Source organism: Hyla sarda, chromosome 2, assembly GCF_029499605.1.
Source record: "Hyla sarda isolate aHylSar1 chromosome 2, aHylSar1.hap1, whole genome shotgun sequence".
Classification (NCBI taxonomy): Eukaryota; Metazoa; Chordata; class Amphibia; order Anura; family Hylidae; genus Hyla; species Hyla sarda.
Window position 1 is genome coordinate 159,502,525 of NC_079190.1, and position 17,306 is coordinate 159,519,830.

The 17,306-nt window shown below is 39.4% G+C and overlaps 1 protein-coding gene across 5 annotated transcripts in view; it reads left to right on the forward strand.

Annotated features, from left to right (window-relative positions):
* FARP1 (FERM, ARH/RhoGEF and pleckstrin domain protein 1) overlaps positions 1–17,306 on the forward strand; it is a 217,819-nt gene that overhangs the window by 166,171 nt on the left and 34,342 nt on the right. For all 5 annotated transcript variants that reach the window (XM_056555628.1, XM_056555629.1, XM_056555627.1 and 2 more), the window contains exons 14-18: positions 10,148–10,335; positions 10,464–10,553; positions 12,991–13,124; positions 14,783–14,864; positions 16,604–16,841. In XM_056555628.1, coding sequence (XP_056411603.1) covers positions 10,148–10,335; positions 10,464–10,553; positions 12,991–13,124; positions 14,783–14,864; positions 16,604–16,841 — 732 coding nt within the window. The remainder of the gene's footprint in view (positions 1–10,147; positions 10,336–10,463; positions 10,554–12,990; positions 13,125–14,782; positions 14,865–16,603; positions 16,842–17,306) is intronic.

Genomic DNA, 17,306 nt, shown 5'->3' on the forward strand with positions numbered 1-17,306 from the left:
AGCCTGTGAGCAGATGTTGAAAGAAGCTGGTGAATGAAGATGGGGACTAAATGGAGGATTTTTGTTTAAAAAGTAAGTGTACCTGCATATGTGTGTGTATATATATGTGTGTGTGTCTGGATATTAGGGATCGACCGGTTATCGGTTTGGCCGATATCAGCCGATATTCACGATTTTCTAAGTTATCGGTATCGGCAATTACCTTGCCGATAATGCGGGCGCTTTAAATCAATGAACTGCAGCGACTTTTGCGGTGTCAGAGACCGCTGCTGCAGCCGCCCACTTCTCTCCCCTGCCTGTCCTGAGTCCAACCACCGTCGCTGCCCTGTCTCCCTGCCTATCCTCTGGCCACACTCCGCCGCATTGCCTTCCCATCCTCTGGCCACATACCGCCGCCGCCCCAATGCCTCCCCATCCTCTTGCCACATACTGCCGCCGCATTGCCTCCCCATCCTCTGGCCACATACCGCCACTGCCCCATTGCCTCCCCCATCCCTGGTGTTATAATTACCTGTTCCCGGGGTCCGTGCTACTTCTTGCTCCTGCGGCGTCCTGCACTGTTGCTGTGTGCTGCGCTGCACAATAAGTGACGTCCTCAACGCAACGTCGACCTCAGTGCGCAGAGTGACAGCGCAGGACGCTGCCGGAGCCAGAAGCAGCGCGGACCCCGGGAACAGGTAATTATAACACCGGGGATGGGGAGGCAATGGGGCAGAGGCGGTGGCGGCATGTGGCCAGAGGATAGGCAGGGGGATCGGGCAGCGGCTGTGGTTGGACTTAGGACCCCAGGACAGGCAGGGGGTCCTGAAATGCATGGAATATCGGTATAAGTTATAGGCTATCGACCAGAAAGTTCGCAGAATATCGGTATCGGCTGTAAAAAATCCATGTTGGTTGATCCTTACTGGATATATATGTATATGTGTAAATCTGTGTTGTCTAGGTAATGTGCATGTGTATGAATAAATGAAGTCTGTGTGTATGTATCTAATACAGGGGGGACTACAATCATATGCCTCCAGCTGTTGCAAAACTACAATTACCAGCATGCCTTCACAGCCAAATTATGTTTGGGCATGCTGGGAGCTGTAGTTTTGCAAAAGATGTAAGCACACTGTGTGTGTGTATAGCATAAAACCAGAAAGGAAAGGGTTACAGATGCTCACTCCCGAGACCAGTGACTGAGGAGAGTGAATGAGGGAGGGGGAGGAGGGGGAATGGTTATCACTTGAGGAGAAGAAAGGGACCCTCCCCCCCTGCTTCTGGTCAACAACATTAAGGTAATTCAGAAATAAAACAAATTCTGAAAGAAATATAGGTCATAGACACATAAAAAGATATATACATGATCAGTATGAGATACTGAGCAACATATAACAGTCTTGTTTTTTTGGGTGATCGGACAGGTACGCTTTAAAGAAACACAGTCCTTAAAAATCTAATTCAGAAAACTGAATATGACAGTTTATATTTATATAGTTTCTCATTTGACATTTGTACCTGCAACATTTTAAGTTGGAAAAATGTAAATTGCATCACTCAGCTCTAGTTTATCTAGTACCAAGTTTACATTGTTTACATTGTTGTTTTCAACTTCATTTGTCACGATTTCCACACAAGTTTTTTTTTGCCACTGCAGTTTTTGAGCCAAAGCCTGAAGTGTATTTAAAAGGAACAAGAAATATAAAGGAAGGACTTATACTTCTCCTTCCTGCTGGATCCATTTCTGGCTTTGGCTCAAAAACTGCAGTGGCAGTTTTCCCAAGAAAATGCCAGAAGAAAAAAACCTTTGTGAAAACCTAACCTAAAGGGGGAAAAAAATTAGTGAGGTTGCCTTTTTGCAAACATACAGTAGTCCATTGTTTGAACAAAAGGTAGTCAAATTTCGCTTTAAAGGGGTTTCCAATGGAATTTTGTATTTTACAATTGTCCCCAGGCTGCCTTATAAAATAATAAAAACTTTAACTCACCTTCCTCTGCTTCCTTGTAGGGTCCGGAATCAGAACACCCTGTCTCAAGCTGAGTCTCCACTAACAGTCTGCTTTGCGGAGCCAGCCGGAGCTGTAGACGGGACAATACAATGCCGCTCAGCCAATCACTGACCGCAGCATTGTTCCACCTCGGCCAGTGATTGGCAACAGCCCTGTCAGTTCCCCTGGCTGTAGACACTATGCTCTGCAGCTTGGAGACCACTGACCACAGACAGGGCGCTCTGATACTAGAGCTATGAGGGAGAAGAGAAAGGTAAGTAACATTTTTATTATGTTATTAGGCAGCATGGGGACAATTGTAAAATAATACCACCAGACTACCTCTTTATGGCCGGCGTGGACCAAGTCCTACCTGACCAAACAAAACCCAGTCAATGCACATGCCAGTTATTTAGAGGTAATCAAACTAGTATGGCTCACAGTTATAGGTGGCATAAAGACTAATGCTTATGTCTTCAGAAATCCACTCCGTATTAAAAAAATGTATTTCATTAAAATGTTTACAAACTGTTACTTAATATTTTACAAGGAATATGGGATAATATAAAGTCAAATTTAGGGTATGAAAGTAAGTAGCCAAGTATGCTTAAAAGAGCCAACAGCATCTCATAGTAGTAGCCAGTTATTTGAATATTAATATGATTTAAGATGTGCAATGTATGTCTTTGGTACATCTCCGTCCTACTTTTAAATCTTCTCTTGTAGAGTTGATCAAATCTACAGGTAGATTTGCTGAACCCAAACCTAATGAATATGCCATTAATTTATTTAATCTTTGTTCCGCTTATCTTTGCACGTCTGGAATGAGTCAGTCCACAGCCACACTCTCTAGACTTCTCCAGAGAATCTAAACAATGTTTACAAGACTAAATGAATTGATGAAGTGATTAGACTAAAGTTTCACAAATCTTACTATAGATTTGCTCCATTTTATTTTCTCTCTCTTCTCTGGAGAATAATGTTTTGGTTAGACTATGTGTATCCTGAAGACTCAGACATTGGCAATTTTTATTTATTACCAATTGTCCACGTCCATTACAGTGCTCCAGGCTTTTATGCCACTGTCTACATTTACCACCTGTTTCTGCAGTGCTATGTCATATCTGTATAAAATAATACATATTAAACCCTCTTTCTCCCATAAGCTTGTTCAGGTTGCTTGCCTACTAAATATACTGTTTTAACTTTAATGCAGAGAAATCTGCAGATGGCACTAACATGAAACACACAAGCTGGTGTGAATATGTACCGGGTTCTGTTTGCCTTTCCCCACTTTCTAAACCATCTCCTGTTACACTAAATTGTCTTGTAATTTACTACTCTGGGAAAGACATTCTCATTTTTGTCATTTGTTAACAACTATTAAGAAAGAAATGTGCTTATGTTGCATTGTATTGCTTTTGTCAGCATGTATCCTAAAATGTGGAAGGGGGCCTCTGTCTTCATCTTCCAGCATGTTTTATCCTGTACCTCACATTTTTCTTGGTCCTGTTTTGATGTTTCTTTTCTTTTGATTATCCTTATATGCATAAAGATATCTTTCTTTTCATAACAGTGATCCAGCACTGCATGGAATATAATAGGAGCAAATTAGCAGGTTAGAAGCAAGAACTTAATAACACATGCCTTATATGCCTACATGTGTTCACCAGGAACTACTTTTATCTTGGCATAAACTGATATTGTATACAGTACAATCAGTGCCAGCATTCGGTGCCATACAGTACCAGCAGTCTACCATATGGGAGACAAGGTCAATGTGGAACATACAAATTTTACTTTTCTTTGTACATGGCAAGCGTTACAAATTCTTCTGCTGGTTTGTACAGTAAATGTTGGTTAAGAATGACAAATCTATGTTTATTGGATCACTGTTGGTTAGGAATGGTGTCTTACACAATGGGCTGTATGTATGACTTTGGCTTAACATTGGTCTCTCAACTGGTATCGCTTCAGTGTACACCAGTTAAAAGGGTCATCCAGGATAAGAAAAACAGAGCTTATTTCTTCCAAAAACAGCACCACATCTGTCTTTAGGTTGTGTTTGGTATTGTACCTCAGTTCCATGAAAGTAAATGGAACCAGGTTTATAATACCACACCTGAGGGCAGGTGTGGTGCTGTTTTTGGAAAAAACAACTGTTTTTCTATTCCTAGATAACCGCTTTAAAGATGCTAGTGTTATTCCACAGGCTGCTACTGAAGTTGTTAATATGTAAGAAAATGACATAAAAGCATGCGAGTGCACTTACTGCCTATATACTGCTCAGCTTGGTTCATTACTGTGCATGTGATACATTACTTTCCTGCACACATGCCAGGAGCATTACCTACACCAAACCTACTGTAAAACTGTAATTTGCTTATGTGTGTTTTTTTTGTTTGTTTGTTTTGTCAATCTGCCGACCAACTGTGGTGACAACTTAGTCACTGGTAAGATGTGTGATGTACCATTGATCAGTCTGCATTGTACTGTATTTTTCTGTACAGGTTCTTTTTCTATGATTAGACAGACAGTGATTGTATACTGTTTTTTTTTTTTTTTCAGGTTGAGATACTCTCTTGCTCTCTCTGCAGGTCCCAAAGGGTAAGTTCACACAATCGTAATTCGCTGTGAGTTACACTACTATTCATTTAAGTGGGTCCGCAAAAAGTCCCCAATAATGGAAGATTACTGGCGGACCTTTTGAAGTGAATTCACATGGTATTTCCCACAGCAGGTAACCCACTGCAAGTTACGACCGTGTGAACGTACACAGGTTTATGTGCTTCTGGAGTAGGCAACTAGCAGTATCAATTTCCTTTACCATCCACCTTGCACTTCAGTTGTATTCACTTGTCACTTATCATAAAGTGATAGCATGCACCGTACTAGCCATGTTCCAACACTTTGAGACTTTGAGATGGCAGTACCCCATCAGGCGTTTTATTGTTAAGCTGCAAATCCATATAAATAAAGTGGAGGAAGACAATAATTTATAGTGTGTTTCAAAGAGGTAAAGCTAGCAAACAGTGAGTCACTTCTTTGACCAATACACGCAATAAAAGTTGGTTTTCCACATTATGGCCAACACACTTCAGTTACAATACTTCCTTTGCTTAGGATCTGTTCACACTTTTATAACTGGTTACTAGTCTTTATAGAGAAGCAAAACATGCTGGTCATTAGTCATTGCTCATGTAAAAAAATACATACCATGAAACCAGTTTGAACAGAGCCTAATGCTCTTGTGTATTTGTACTTTTTCATCGTGATCTGTTTTGAATAGATGTTCCTTTTTCTATGTGATATTTTTATTATCTTAAAAGGTAGCAATACTTTTTTTTAAACTTTCGATGTGTCATAGTGAAGTCCTATCATTATGGGCCCAGGTGCTGAGAACAACACCAATTGCTGAAACTAAATGAAATAAGTGCTCAGCTGACTGTTCTGCCCCATTCTTTTGGATTGGCACTCTACGGAGAAGGAGCATGTGGTGTACAGGCTATCAATCCATACACCTTTTAAAAAAGAGCATATCAGAAACAAGTAGGCACAGCACTCTGTTCAGCACTTCTGATCCTTCATTTTAGCAATTGTGGGTGTCTCCGCATCAAAACTTCACTGAGATGTTACAGGTTTGTAAAAAAAACATTATTCTTTAAGGTGCCCATCTATTTTAGATAGCTGTCATCCAATTTTCACTTGGTCGACAGCTACTCCTCCCATCTCCGCATACACATGCATGCTTTAAGGGGTTGACCGTCCATAGGGGGTGGAGCCAGTCAGAGCATCCTGTGCTGGTAAAACTACGGCCACACGCGAATGTCCAATGGTTTCACATGTGAAGATTGTGGCTAGAGCAGCCCCCTCTCATCTCGGAACGGTATGCTTCCAGGATGACCTTTTCTGCTCCCCTGACAACACATGTAACTACAGTATATGCATGTGTTTTCAATGAGGGGAGTATTTGCACAAATAAATTCAGGCATGTTGAAACTAAACACACCTTTCTTTCCCCCGACATCTGTTCTTAAAGGAGAGTCAGGCCACCCCCATTCATGTTAGACAGCTGGCTGGTTCAACCAACTTTTATCTAATGTGTATGGGCACCTATATAAACAGTGAAGAATATATAGACTCCAAAGCAAAAGCTTTTTTTTCCTAGCAGGAAAATACAGTTGGTGGTTTATTTTACTATTTTCCAGCGATATGTGTAGAATAGTTAAAGCATTGTGAGGCATAATGCATGTTTTATATTTGTTTTATACATTGTTAGATGTGAAAAGGTAAAATACACTGTCACACCGTTGCCTGACAGTCTTATCTGTGAAAGTGTTGGTGCAAAGGTGATCTCTCAGTAAAGCTTCATAGCACCAGTTTCATTTTTTTTCCAGTTCTTTGCATGAATCTATTTTCTTGCAGTCAGGAGTGAATGTTTTATATGTATCTACATAGGCTAGTTTTATTTACAGTACAGTACTTGTGATATTCTCATTTTCAAAGCATTTCACTGTAATACTGTTCTCTAGAATTAATAAAACCGACACCTTATTTGTGTCATCTCTTAAGTGTCATCTGAATATTGTGTTTTTAGTTTTAGAAGTAAATATATGGCCATGTTGGTATATAACAGTTGTGAGCAGATCAGGCTACACAAAGCTCTATGTAGGTTCCCTACACACAACGTTCTTTAGTCACTGTTGGGTGTAACCAACCAAGCAAATTCACACCAACAAGGAAAATAGGAAATATGTTTCTACAAACATGCTCTCTTTCCAAAAATAACAAAACAAAAAAAAATGCTCCTCACCTGGATTTTGCCTGGTATCGCAGCTGAGCTCCATTGTTGGGAATGGAGGCTGAGAGAACCTGTGCCATTTGTTTCAACTTCTGTACACCTATTCATATATTTGCTCTCCTTATCCATATCTTTCATTTTTTTTTCAAGTTTAAATAACCATCATATATTATAACAATAATAGTTTTTAGCCACATTTGGTGGTCGATACGTTTGTACAGAATCTATCTCCTTAGTCAAGATAGGTTTATTTCCTACTTAAAGAAAATGTAGAAATGTCTTACGTCATCTCCTCCACTCCTTTCATTCTGTTACGATATGTGTCTAATAACTTTTTCCCTTCCTTCTCGCTGTCCTGGCTGCAATAGGAGACAAAGACATTTAAGCCATGCCCTGCTCCAGCCCCCTCCCATTCATCAACCACTTAAAAATGGGCAGCAGGAAATTAACCACTATGTTGCCTGTGTGTTTTTTTTTTTTCAGGAACACACAGAAAATCTGTATGTTCATTTTTAGATTTAGTGTTCCTTTGAAGAGGTTTACCCACTTAATTCATTTATAATTTATCAACAGGATATGTGATAAATGGCTGATTTCTGGGGGTCTGACCACTGGGACCCTTGGTGATCCTGGTAATAGCAGTCCCCTAGGGCCCTGTGGGAAAGGAGTGGCAATGTGTTGCATGCCCGCTGCTTCATTCTCTGCTTTGGGACTGATGGAGAGAAATAGCATTAAGCAATTTCAATCAGTCCCATAGCAGTAATTCTGAACCCTCAGTGATCCAAAATGTATTCCCTATCCTGCGGATAAGTGATTAATGATTTTAGTGGGAAACACCCTTTAATTTCCTCCTCTTTTTCACATTACACTACTGTGACTCTTCTTGAACATTGCGTTGCAGTGGAAAACCTATGAGGTGCACTTTATCCCCCATCCCCCCTTCCTTTATTTTAGATTATTAAACTCTAGGCCCCAGGTGAGTATCATTTAGGGTTAAGAGTCTGATGTATGGTACACACACAGAGGGGAATTTATCTGTTTAGACAGCTTTTTTTGTCTAAATTTGTTGCAGGAAAAGTCGCAGGCTGGTCCTATGGAACTTTTTCAGCAACATTTTATTTAGACTGTTTAACTTTACTGACTATGAATTAATCTTATTTAGATCACTGTGTGCAGTAGTCACTAATTTATCATGTGCGACTTTTCTGCGAAATGTTACAAAAAAGTTGCACCGGCCTGATTTAGGAGAAATCATAGGGCAATTCAACCCTGCCCTGTATAACTCTATGTGACAATTCTGTGCGACTTTTAATACAATTGTCACACGGTCCGCCACTGCTCTGTGACATTTAACCAGAGCAGTTCTGTGGGCATTCATCAATGTCCGTGTGCAGATTTGATAAATGCCCCTCCTAGTCAGTGGCAGCCGCAGCCCTTAATGTTGATTGATATGTCCACACTGTTTTGCTGGTAAAACCACAGTTTACCTCCAAAATTCTTCAGCCATTTACAATCACTTTAAAGATGACCCAAACCTTGTGACAATACAGCTTCGGGAATAATTGCAACCAAATCAAAATTTAAAATTTTTGGCTTAAGTTGGTTGTGCATACTAAGGAAACCCAGGCTTTTTGTGGCCCTTTGCTCATAAAAAAAAAACTCACAATGTTAACCAGTTTAACAGTTGTCGCAGTAAGGCCATTTAATTTATATATGAATGGTTATTTATTCTAACCCTTCGGTTTTGTTCACACTTTGCATTCCAATGCATTTTTTTTTTGCTTTTTAAACCAAAACTGTATGCAATAACAGCTTCTAATGATATTTCTTTATGCTAGTTTCCTAGCTAGAATCCTGTTAGTACAAATTGCCTTCAGGTTTTCCAGGATTAAATGGCTACCGTCTTTCAAAAAGCAGTAACACCCCAATTGGTGGCTTTGTCTGGTATTGCAGCTCAGCTCTAGTGAATAAGGCTGTGCTGTAATACCAGACACAACTAGTGAACAAAGTGTGGAGGTGTTTTTGAAAGAAAGCAGCAATTTTTCTGATCTTCAGCAACTCCTTTAAAGGGTCACTCCCCTGGAAAACATTATTTTTTAAATCAACTGGCGTCAGAAAGTTTAACAGATTTGTAAATGACTTCTATTTAACAATTGTAATCCTTCCAGTACTTATCAGCTGCTGTATACTACAGAGGAAGTCCTTTTCTTTTTGAATTTCCATTCTGTCTGACGACAGTGCTCTCTGCTGATATCTTTCCATTTTAGGTACTGTCCGGAGCAGGATAGGTTTGCTATGGGAATTTGCTCCTACTCTGGACAAATCCACATCTGATTGATGTAATTCATCAGAAGGGCACAAACCTTAATTATAATATGGGCTATGTTTGCTGCAGGGACCTCAAGCCTCTCACCCCACCCCCATCGTCCGTCTTATTTATTCCTAATTCTAAAGAACTATTACAGTACAGTTATGTGTAGTCATTAGGGTGCATTCACACACGACTGGGGTATTTGCATGTAAGTCCACAGATGTGGCTTTGCAGGGGATTTACAAGCAGGTACTCTGCGAAGCATGTAGTCATTAAACTTATGCAATGCGTCTTCCAGGAACTTGTATTTTAGGTTTTCTACTAAGTGCACTCATGATTTCCATTTCACCTCTCCAAAAACATGATGTGCCAGTTGTTTACTGTCATTGCTTTTCATCTGCCCATTTTTCTTCACTGAGTGTAGAATAGCTGTGCTAGGATTTCTGTCACAAGCATTCAATGGAGCATGAATGGAATGACGGCAAAAGGTATACAACGTCTGTTGCGTGTAGTACTGGTAATGTAGTTTACACAGCCCTGTCACTTTGTGTTGAATGCTATGTATGATAGAAAGCCTCTTCTGTTTTAGATCCTTTGTAGCAAATGTGTATTTAGTAGCTGCTCTGCAGTTCCAATACTCTTCGTAGTATGTTCCACCTTATAGCATGGTACTCAAAAGCCATTGGATAATCTATAAAAACCTATAAGTAGTTTTAATGTTTTTTTGTAAACTGGTAAATGTTACATTGGATAGTCATAGATGCATACTGGAAAATAAATACTATGCTTTGATAATATTGTGGAGCTTTCTACCTAAGGCTATAGATTCACTTCACATTATATTGTGGTATTTTTTTTTTTCTATCTATTTTGAGAAATATTACAGTAGTTATTTGTTCCATCATGGACTGAGATTTATATACTAAGAACTGGATCTGCCAATGGCAGCACTCCAGTATATCACAGCTCAGTACATTTTTACCAGTGTGCTTGTACTTTCATCGTAATGTAAGCATTCATGTTCTTGAAGTGGTGCACTGAATGTTTCTGTTTTTGCCATTGCAGGTTCTTTAACAGGGAGCCCACACCTTTCGGAGCTATCTATTAACTCTCAAGGGGGAATGACTGGATTGAACTCCACACTGTCACCAAACTTGAGTCCTGATGGAAAGCCTTCATCTCCTCTAATAAGTCCATTATTAAATGAACCTATCTGCATCAGAACTGATGATGAAGACGATAGCCGTAAAAAGGTACACTTGTTATCATAATGTGTAAAGAGGAGATCACAGGCCCTAACTAGAAGTCTAATTCCAATGCAATAATCTCATATGGTTTTAGTGTTTTGCTTACATTCTGTTATTTAACACTTTCTTTGCAGAAATTTCCCACAGACAAAGCCTACTATATTGCTAAGGAGGTTTCAGCTACAGAATGCACCTACCTTAAAGATCTTGAAGTCATTACTGTGGTAAGTTTCTGAATCTACATGGTAATTCATATTGTAGTGAAGCCATCTGTTAATTTTTTATATTCATTTGTCCTAACTGTTTATACACAAAAGCATACTGTATATTATACATATTAAATGGGCTGCCACATGGAATATGTGGGCCCCATGCAGTCAAATGGTCAGGGATCCTGGTGCTTGTGCCTCCATATTATCACTAGGGTCCTAGTTAATAGAGCAGTGAATGGTGGACAATAGTTAACAGGATACGTTTTAGATTTATTTTAATTGCCCTGGACAGCAATATCATTTGTAGTGACCTCTTGGCAGCCCTGCAAACAGACAAACATCAACATTTAAGTAAAGAGATGGCCTAGCAGTTTACTTGAGAGATTAGTTACTATCAATACAAGTCTGTGGAGAGGGGAGAGTAGAAGAAGGGACATGTGGTGAGTGAGAGACCAGAAGCAAATGATAGACTACACAAGACCTTACTGTGAACATTAGATCTCGGCCCAAAGGCTTGATTGACAGCTTAGGCTGTTAACTACTGTTCTATAATGTCTTCTGTGCTGCTGTTTCTTAGTGTGTGTATGGAGAAATAGGAGTACATGATCCCTCTTCTGTATAGTGCAGGGTATAAGAGCCATTGTTGGGATAAAGCTGATAAAAAAAAATCATGTGCAAGGTCCTTGAAATGACAGATATGCTTAACACATCTAGGAATAATCGCAGATTGTTCAGTTGAATCTTGACTAAATACTTAACCCACAGGCAACATACAAAAATATGGAAAGGAAGTGCAAAAAATGTTTTTATTCTTCTGAGACATCACTGCTATATAGAAGCCTATCATGTACAGTGAGGATCAAAAGTTTGGGCACCCCAGGTAATAATTTGTATTAATGTGCATAAAGAAGCCAAGGAAAGATGGAAAAATCTCCAAAAGGCATTAAATTACAGATTAGACATTCTTATAATATGTCAACAAAAGTTTGATTTTTTTTTCCATCATTTAAACTTTCAAAATAACAGAAAACAAAAAAATGGCATCTGCAAAAGTTTGGGCACCCTGTAGAGTTAATATCTTGTACTGCCCCCTTTGGCAAGTATAACCGCTTATAAATGCTTTTTGTAGCCAGCCAAGAGTCTTTTTCAATTTCTGTTTGAGGTATCTTTGCTCATTCTTCCTTACAAAAGTCTTCCAGTTCTTTGAGATTTCTGGGCGGTCTGTCACACACTGCTCTTTTAAGGTCTTTCCATAGATTTTCAATTATGTTGAGGTCTGAAGATTGGGAAGGCCATGGCAAAACCTTCTGTTTACGCCTCTTGATGTAATCCCCGTGGATTTCGAGGTGTGTTTAATATCATTATCCATTTGTAGAAGCCATCCTCTCTTTAACTTCAGCTTTTACACAGATGGCATCAAGTTAGCATCCAAAATTTGCTGAAATTTTATTGAATCCATTTTTCCTTCTACTCGTGAGATGTTCCCTGTGCCACTGTCTGCAATACAACCCCAAAGCATGATTGATCCACCCCCATGCTTAACAGTTGGACAGAGGTTCTTTTCATTAAATTCTGTTCCCCTCCTTCTCCAAACGTACCTTTGCTTATTCCGGCCAAAAAATTCAATTTTAACCTCATCGGTCCACAGAACTTGCTTCCAAAATGCATCAGGCTTGTCTATATGTTCATTTGCAAAGTTCAAATGCTGATTTTGGTGACGACGTAGAAGAGGTTTTCTTCTGATGACTCTTCCATGAAGACCATATTTGTACAAGTATCTCTTTATAGTGGAATGGTGTACCACAACTCCAGTGTCTGCCAGATCTTTCTGGAGGGATTGTGCAGTCAAACGCAGGTTTTGTATTGTTTTTCTCACAATCCTGCAAACTGTTCTGTCTGATATTTTTCTTGGTCTTCCAGATCTTGCTTTAACTTCCACTGTTCCTGATGACTGCCATTTCTTAATTACATTCCGAACAGAGGATATTGACATCTGAAAACGTTTTGCTTCTTATAGCCTTTTCCAGCTTTGTGAGCGTCCACTATTTTCAGTTTCAGATTTCTAGACAACTGCTTAGAAGAACCCATGGTGCTAATTGTTGGGGCAAGGTCAGATGAGTCTGGGCATTTAAAACCTTTGAGATTTACATCACCTGGTCTTCCCAGATGATGATTGAGAACAATCCATGACACTGGCAGGTCTCAGCTTTGCAAAGGGGGCAGTGCATGCTATAAATTCTGCCATTTTTTTCTGTTATTTTGAAAGTGTAAATGATGGAAATAAAATCTAACCTGTTTGTTGAAATATTATAAGAATGTCTAATCTGTAATTTGATGCCTTTTGGAGATTTTTCCATATTTTTTTTGGCTTCTTTATGCACATTAATAAAATTTTTTACCTGGGGTGCCCAAACTTTTGATCCCCACTGTAACAATTATCCTCTTTTAGTGGTTTCAGAATGCAGCAAACAAAGATGACTCCATGCCAGAGCAACTGAAAAACCTAATTTTCCCCAACTTTGACCCCTTCCATAAATTCCACTCCAATTTTCTAAAGGAAGTTGATCAGAGACTCGTTATTTGGTAAGTTATGTTTATTTTATTTCATTTTTTGTATTATGCAAATACGCAAATTACATTAACTCTATTGCCAAATAAAAAAAAAATGTAAAAAATATTTTTTTTTTGAATTGTGCCTAGGTTTTCACACAATTTCAGCAAATTGTGTTATTCAGTGTGTAATTTAAAAGATATACTTTATACTTTCTGCATCAATCCCTCCCTTGCTCAGATGTCCATGGTGGCCACTGAAAGTACTGTATTTATCAGCCTCTGGGCCCCGATGTAAAATCTGCAACAGGGCCCCATATGCCAATTATATTACTGGTCTCTAATGTGGGAGATGTGCTTTGGGGCCCCCTTAGGCACCAGGGCCCCGGTGCGACTGCTACCTCTATAGCTACGGCCTTGATCTTCCACCCTCTGATCCACACATCTTTCCACTAACTGATCCCCTCCATATATCTTTCACTTAAAGGGGTTATCCAGGAAAAAAATATGTTTTATATATCAACTGGCTCCAGAAAGTTAAACAGATTTGTAAATTACTTCTATTAAAAAATCTTAATCCGTTCAGTACTTATGAGTTTCTCTGTCTAAGTAATCTCAGATGACACGTGTCTCGGGAACCGCCCAGTAGAGGTTTGCTATGGGAATTTGCTTCTAAACTGGGTGTTTCCCGAGACACGTGTCCTCAGAGATTACTTAGACAGAAAAGAACAACTTTAAGTTCAGAAGCTCATAAGTACTGAAAGGATTAAGATTTTTTAATAGAAGTAATTTACAAATCTGTTTAACTTTCTGGAACCAGTTCATATATTAAAAAAAGTTTTTTCCTGGAATACCCCTTTAACTGATTCCCTAACGCTGCGCAGTTAGTCCTAGAGGCCCCCGGAAACTGAGCCTGCCAGATATCCCAGGCCAAGTAAGGAGGAAAAAAACTAAATACAAGCAGGGGTTCAGAGGGGGAGGTGGGGGGGGGGAGGGGGCAGATGTCCTGGCAGCCATCTCTGGTCACTCATTTAAAGTGTCCGAGGTGCCTGCTGCTTATTCATGATGTAACAGTGACCAGCGGTGGCTGCTGCAGGCCCGGAGTAGGATTTATCGGCAGATAGGCTTTTAGATAGCGCAGATTAAGCTTTTAGCTTAATATTTCAGTTTAACAAGTGCGTGTTATACGTACTAATGTACAGAAGCAGGGTCTCAAAAGCAGTGGCTGAGCGGCATGGAGGTAAGCGGTGAAACTTTGTGCATCACAAACTGTGTACATTAACTAATACATTTACTGAGCCAAGCACTCTGCACTTGTCCTGGTAAATGAATATGGCCACTCAGAGTCCGTGCTCGTGTACTGGTACTTTCAAATGAGAATTGGAATCCGATTTCTAATACTAGGGAATCAGATCCAAAATGAATTTTGGGAGATTCACTCCTCTCTAGTCCCTTCATTGTTTACTAGAGGATACAAGTCTGTTCTGGTTATGTAAAGGACACATACAAAGTTATTTCATGCATAAGACATCTGTCTGATTTGTACCTACCTATTTTACTACTTTACTTTGATTGTCAAGTGTTTAATGTTTTAATGTATGAATAAATGTTTCCTGTTTGGGGAGCACATGCTATTGAAATTCATTTTGCTGTGAATTTTACTGAATATCATTTCACCATCTGTTTGACAGGGAAGGCAAATCCAACTCACATATGAAAAGTGAGAATCAGAAAATTGGGGATGTTATGCTGAAGAACATTCAGGGTATGAAGGTACTGTAAAAGACTGTCAATATCTAAATCTTATTTATTTTCATGAAAGCATATCTCATTCAGAATTTTCCTATTTATTGCTAGAATGTGCCATAGATTTCTCACCCATAAGGGTTTGACAAATGGAACGCACACAAGTTGAAAGGAACTCTGTCAGGTTTTTTTCTTCCTTTTCTGTACATGTTTTGAACCAAGCATTGTGCATACAGCTGCCATAAGAGAATGCAGTTAAAACAACATCTCAGCTATGGGTCAAAAATGTCACAGAAAAAAAATTGTGAGGTAAAGCAAATTGAAATCCTGCTATATCATATAGATTAGAGATGAGCGAACTTACAGTAAATTCGATCCGTCACAAACTTCTCGGCTTGGCAGTTGATGACTTTTCCTGCATAAATTAGTTCAGCATTCAGGTGCTCCCGTGGGCTGGAAAAGGTGGATACAGTCCTAGGAGACTCTTTCCTAGGACTGTATCCACCTTTTCCAGCCCACCGGAGCACCTGAAAGCTGAACTTATTTATGCAGGAAAAGTCATCAACTGCCGAGCCGAGAAGTTTGTGACGAATCGAATTTACTGTAAGTTCGCTCATCTCTAATATAGATCACTGATGGACCTACTTTATTTCAGGTTGCACTATGACAGTTTAAGGTACAGTACTTCTAGGTGCTAAGTATATAGACGCAACCAACAGTCTTATGTCTGTGCTACTGCAAGAAACCCCCACCTACCCTAACTAATTGTTTGTCAAATGTAATTCATGGGCTAGGATGGATCATTCCACCTGGTCTTTTTGTTCTTTTCTTCATGAGCAGCGCTGGTGAGCACCTGCTTATCTCTTCCTCTGTAGAATTAAATCCAATTTCACACAAGTATACTACAGGTGTTTGTCTTATCCGTACGGCATGTTTAATGACTCAAACTCAGCATTAAGAGGATCTACGATGCTGTGAGATCAGGCTGGGACGCTTAGCCATAATATGGCTTAAAAATGCAATCATAATTACCTTGTGTGAAACTGGTGTAAATATGGTTAAATAGCCTGAAACACATGCTTTGTGTTAACTAAAAGCTATAGGCAGCATTGAGTTTATTTTTTTTTAATTCTGGCATATTATGTTTAAAAAAAACTTTCTTCATAGGTTTTTATTAAACATTTTGTTTAGTTTCCCTTTTGCAGCTTCCTGCTTTGTCCTGTTATCAGTGAAGTCCATCAGAAAAGCTATTCCCTGACAGGTTTTTTATCTACCATTCTGTCCTCTCCCAAAAGAACGTCTGTGCTGATTGATGACACCATTAAAATTGACATGTAAACTGGTCATAAACCATCTTAGAACTTCCCTTAGGAGAGGAGAGATAAGTACTGTCAAAGTAGCTTTTCTGATGGACCTTACTCAAAACGGGATTGTCTGATGACATCCAATCAAAGGGGACAGTCTCAGACAATGCAGTAGCATGTCCTTAAGTGGCAACACCCATTTGGAAATGGTAAATAATGGCTTGTAAAAGGTCCTGGAGAGGACGTGGCGCCTGATCACATTTTAATGGATTAAAAGGTTTTCACCAGCAGTGAATATTTTGTGTAGTTAGAAAAGATGCTCCAGAACAATTTATTTTGTACTATAAGTATTTACTAAAACAGGCATGTCAGGAGGGGCTATAGTCTTTTCAGCTTTAAAGTGTATACTACAATATAGAATGTCACCAGCCATATTTTAATGCAGTTAACTTTTCCCCCTAGCAATTCACAAATAACCTTCAGAAACACTACGAAGCACTGATAGAATTAGAGAAGGCTATTAAAAACTCTCGGAAGCTGGATGTTTTGTGTAGAGACTTTGAGCAAGAAAAGGTGTGCTATCTGCCTCTGAATATATTTCTTCTCCGGCCATTGCACAGACTCATGCACTACAAACAGATTATGGAGAGGCTTTGCAAGCATTACTCTCCAAATCATGTGGATTTCCGGGATACAAGAGGTGAGATGATGTACTGTTCTGTTGTCTTATATACAATGGGATATTTTTACATTGTTTTTGTATATGGTTTATTTAAACATAAAATGCCGATAATCCCTGGGGTCTAAGGGACCCATCTGCAGCTCAGTGATGTAATCGCGGGCTGCAGATGGGTTGCGGGGGAAGAACGGGGACTTACCTGGCCTTCCCACTGCTCTGTGGATCGGCGATTGCTTAAAGGGTTTTTTAATGTTTTTTTTTTTCATATCAACTGGCTCCAGAAAGTTAAAGGGGTACTCCGGTGAAAAACTTTTTTTTTTTTTTTTTTTAATCAACTGGTGCCAGAAAGTTAAACAGATTTGTAAATTACTTCTATTAAAAAAATCTTAATCCTTTCTGTACGTATTAGCTGCTGAATACTACAGCGGAAATTCTTTTCATTTTGAAACATAGAGCTGTCTGCTGACATCATGAGCACAGTGCTCT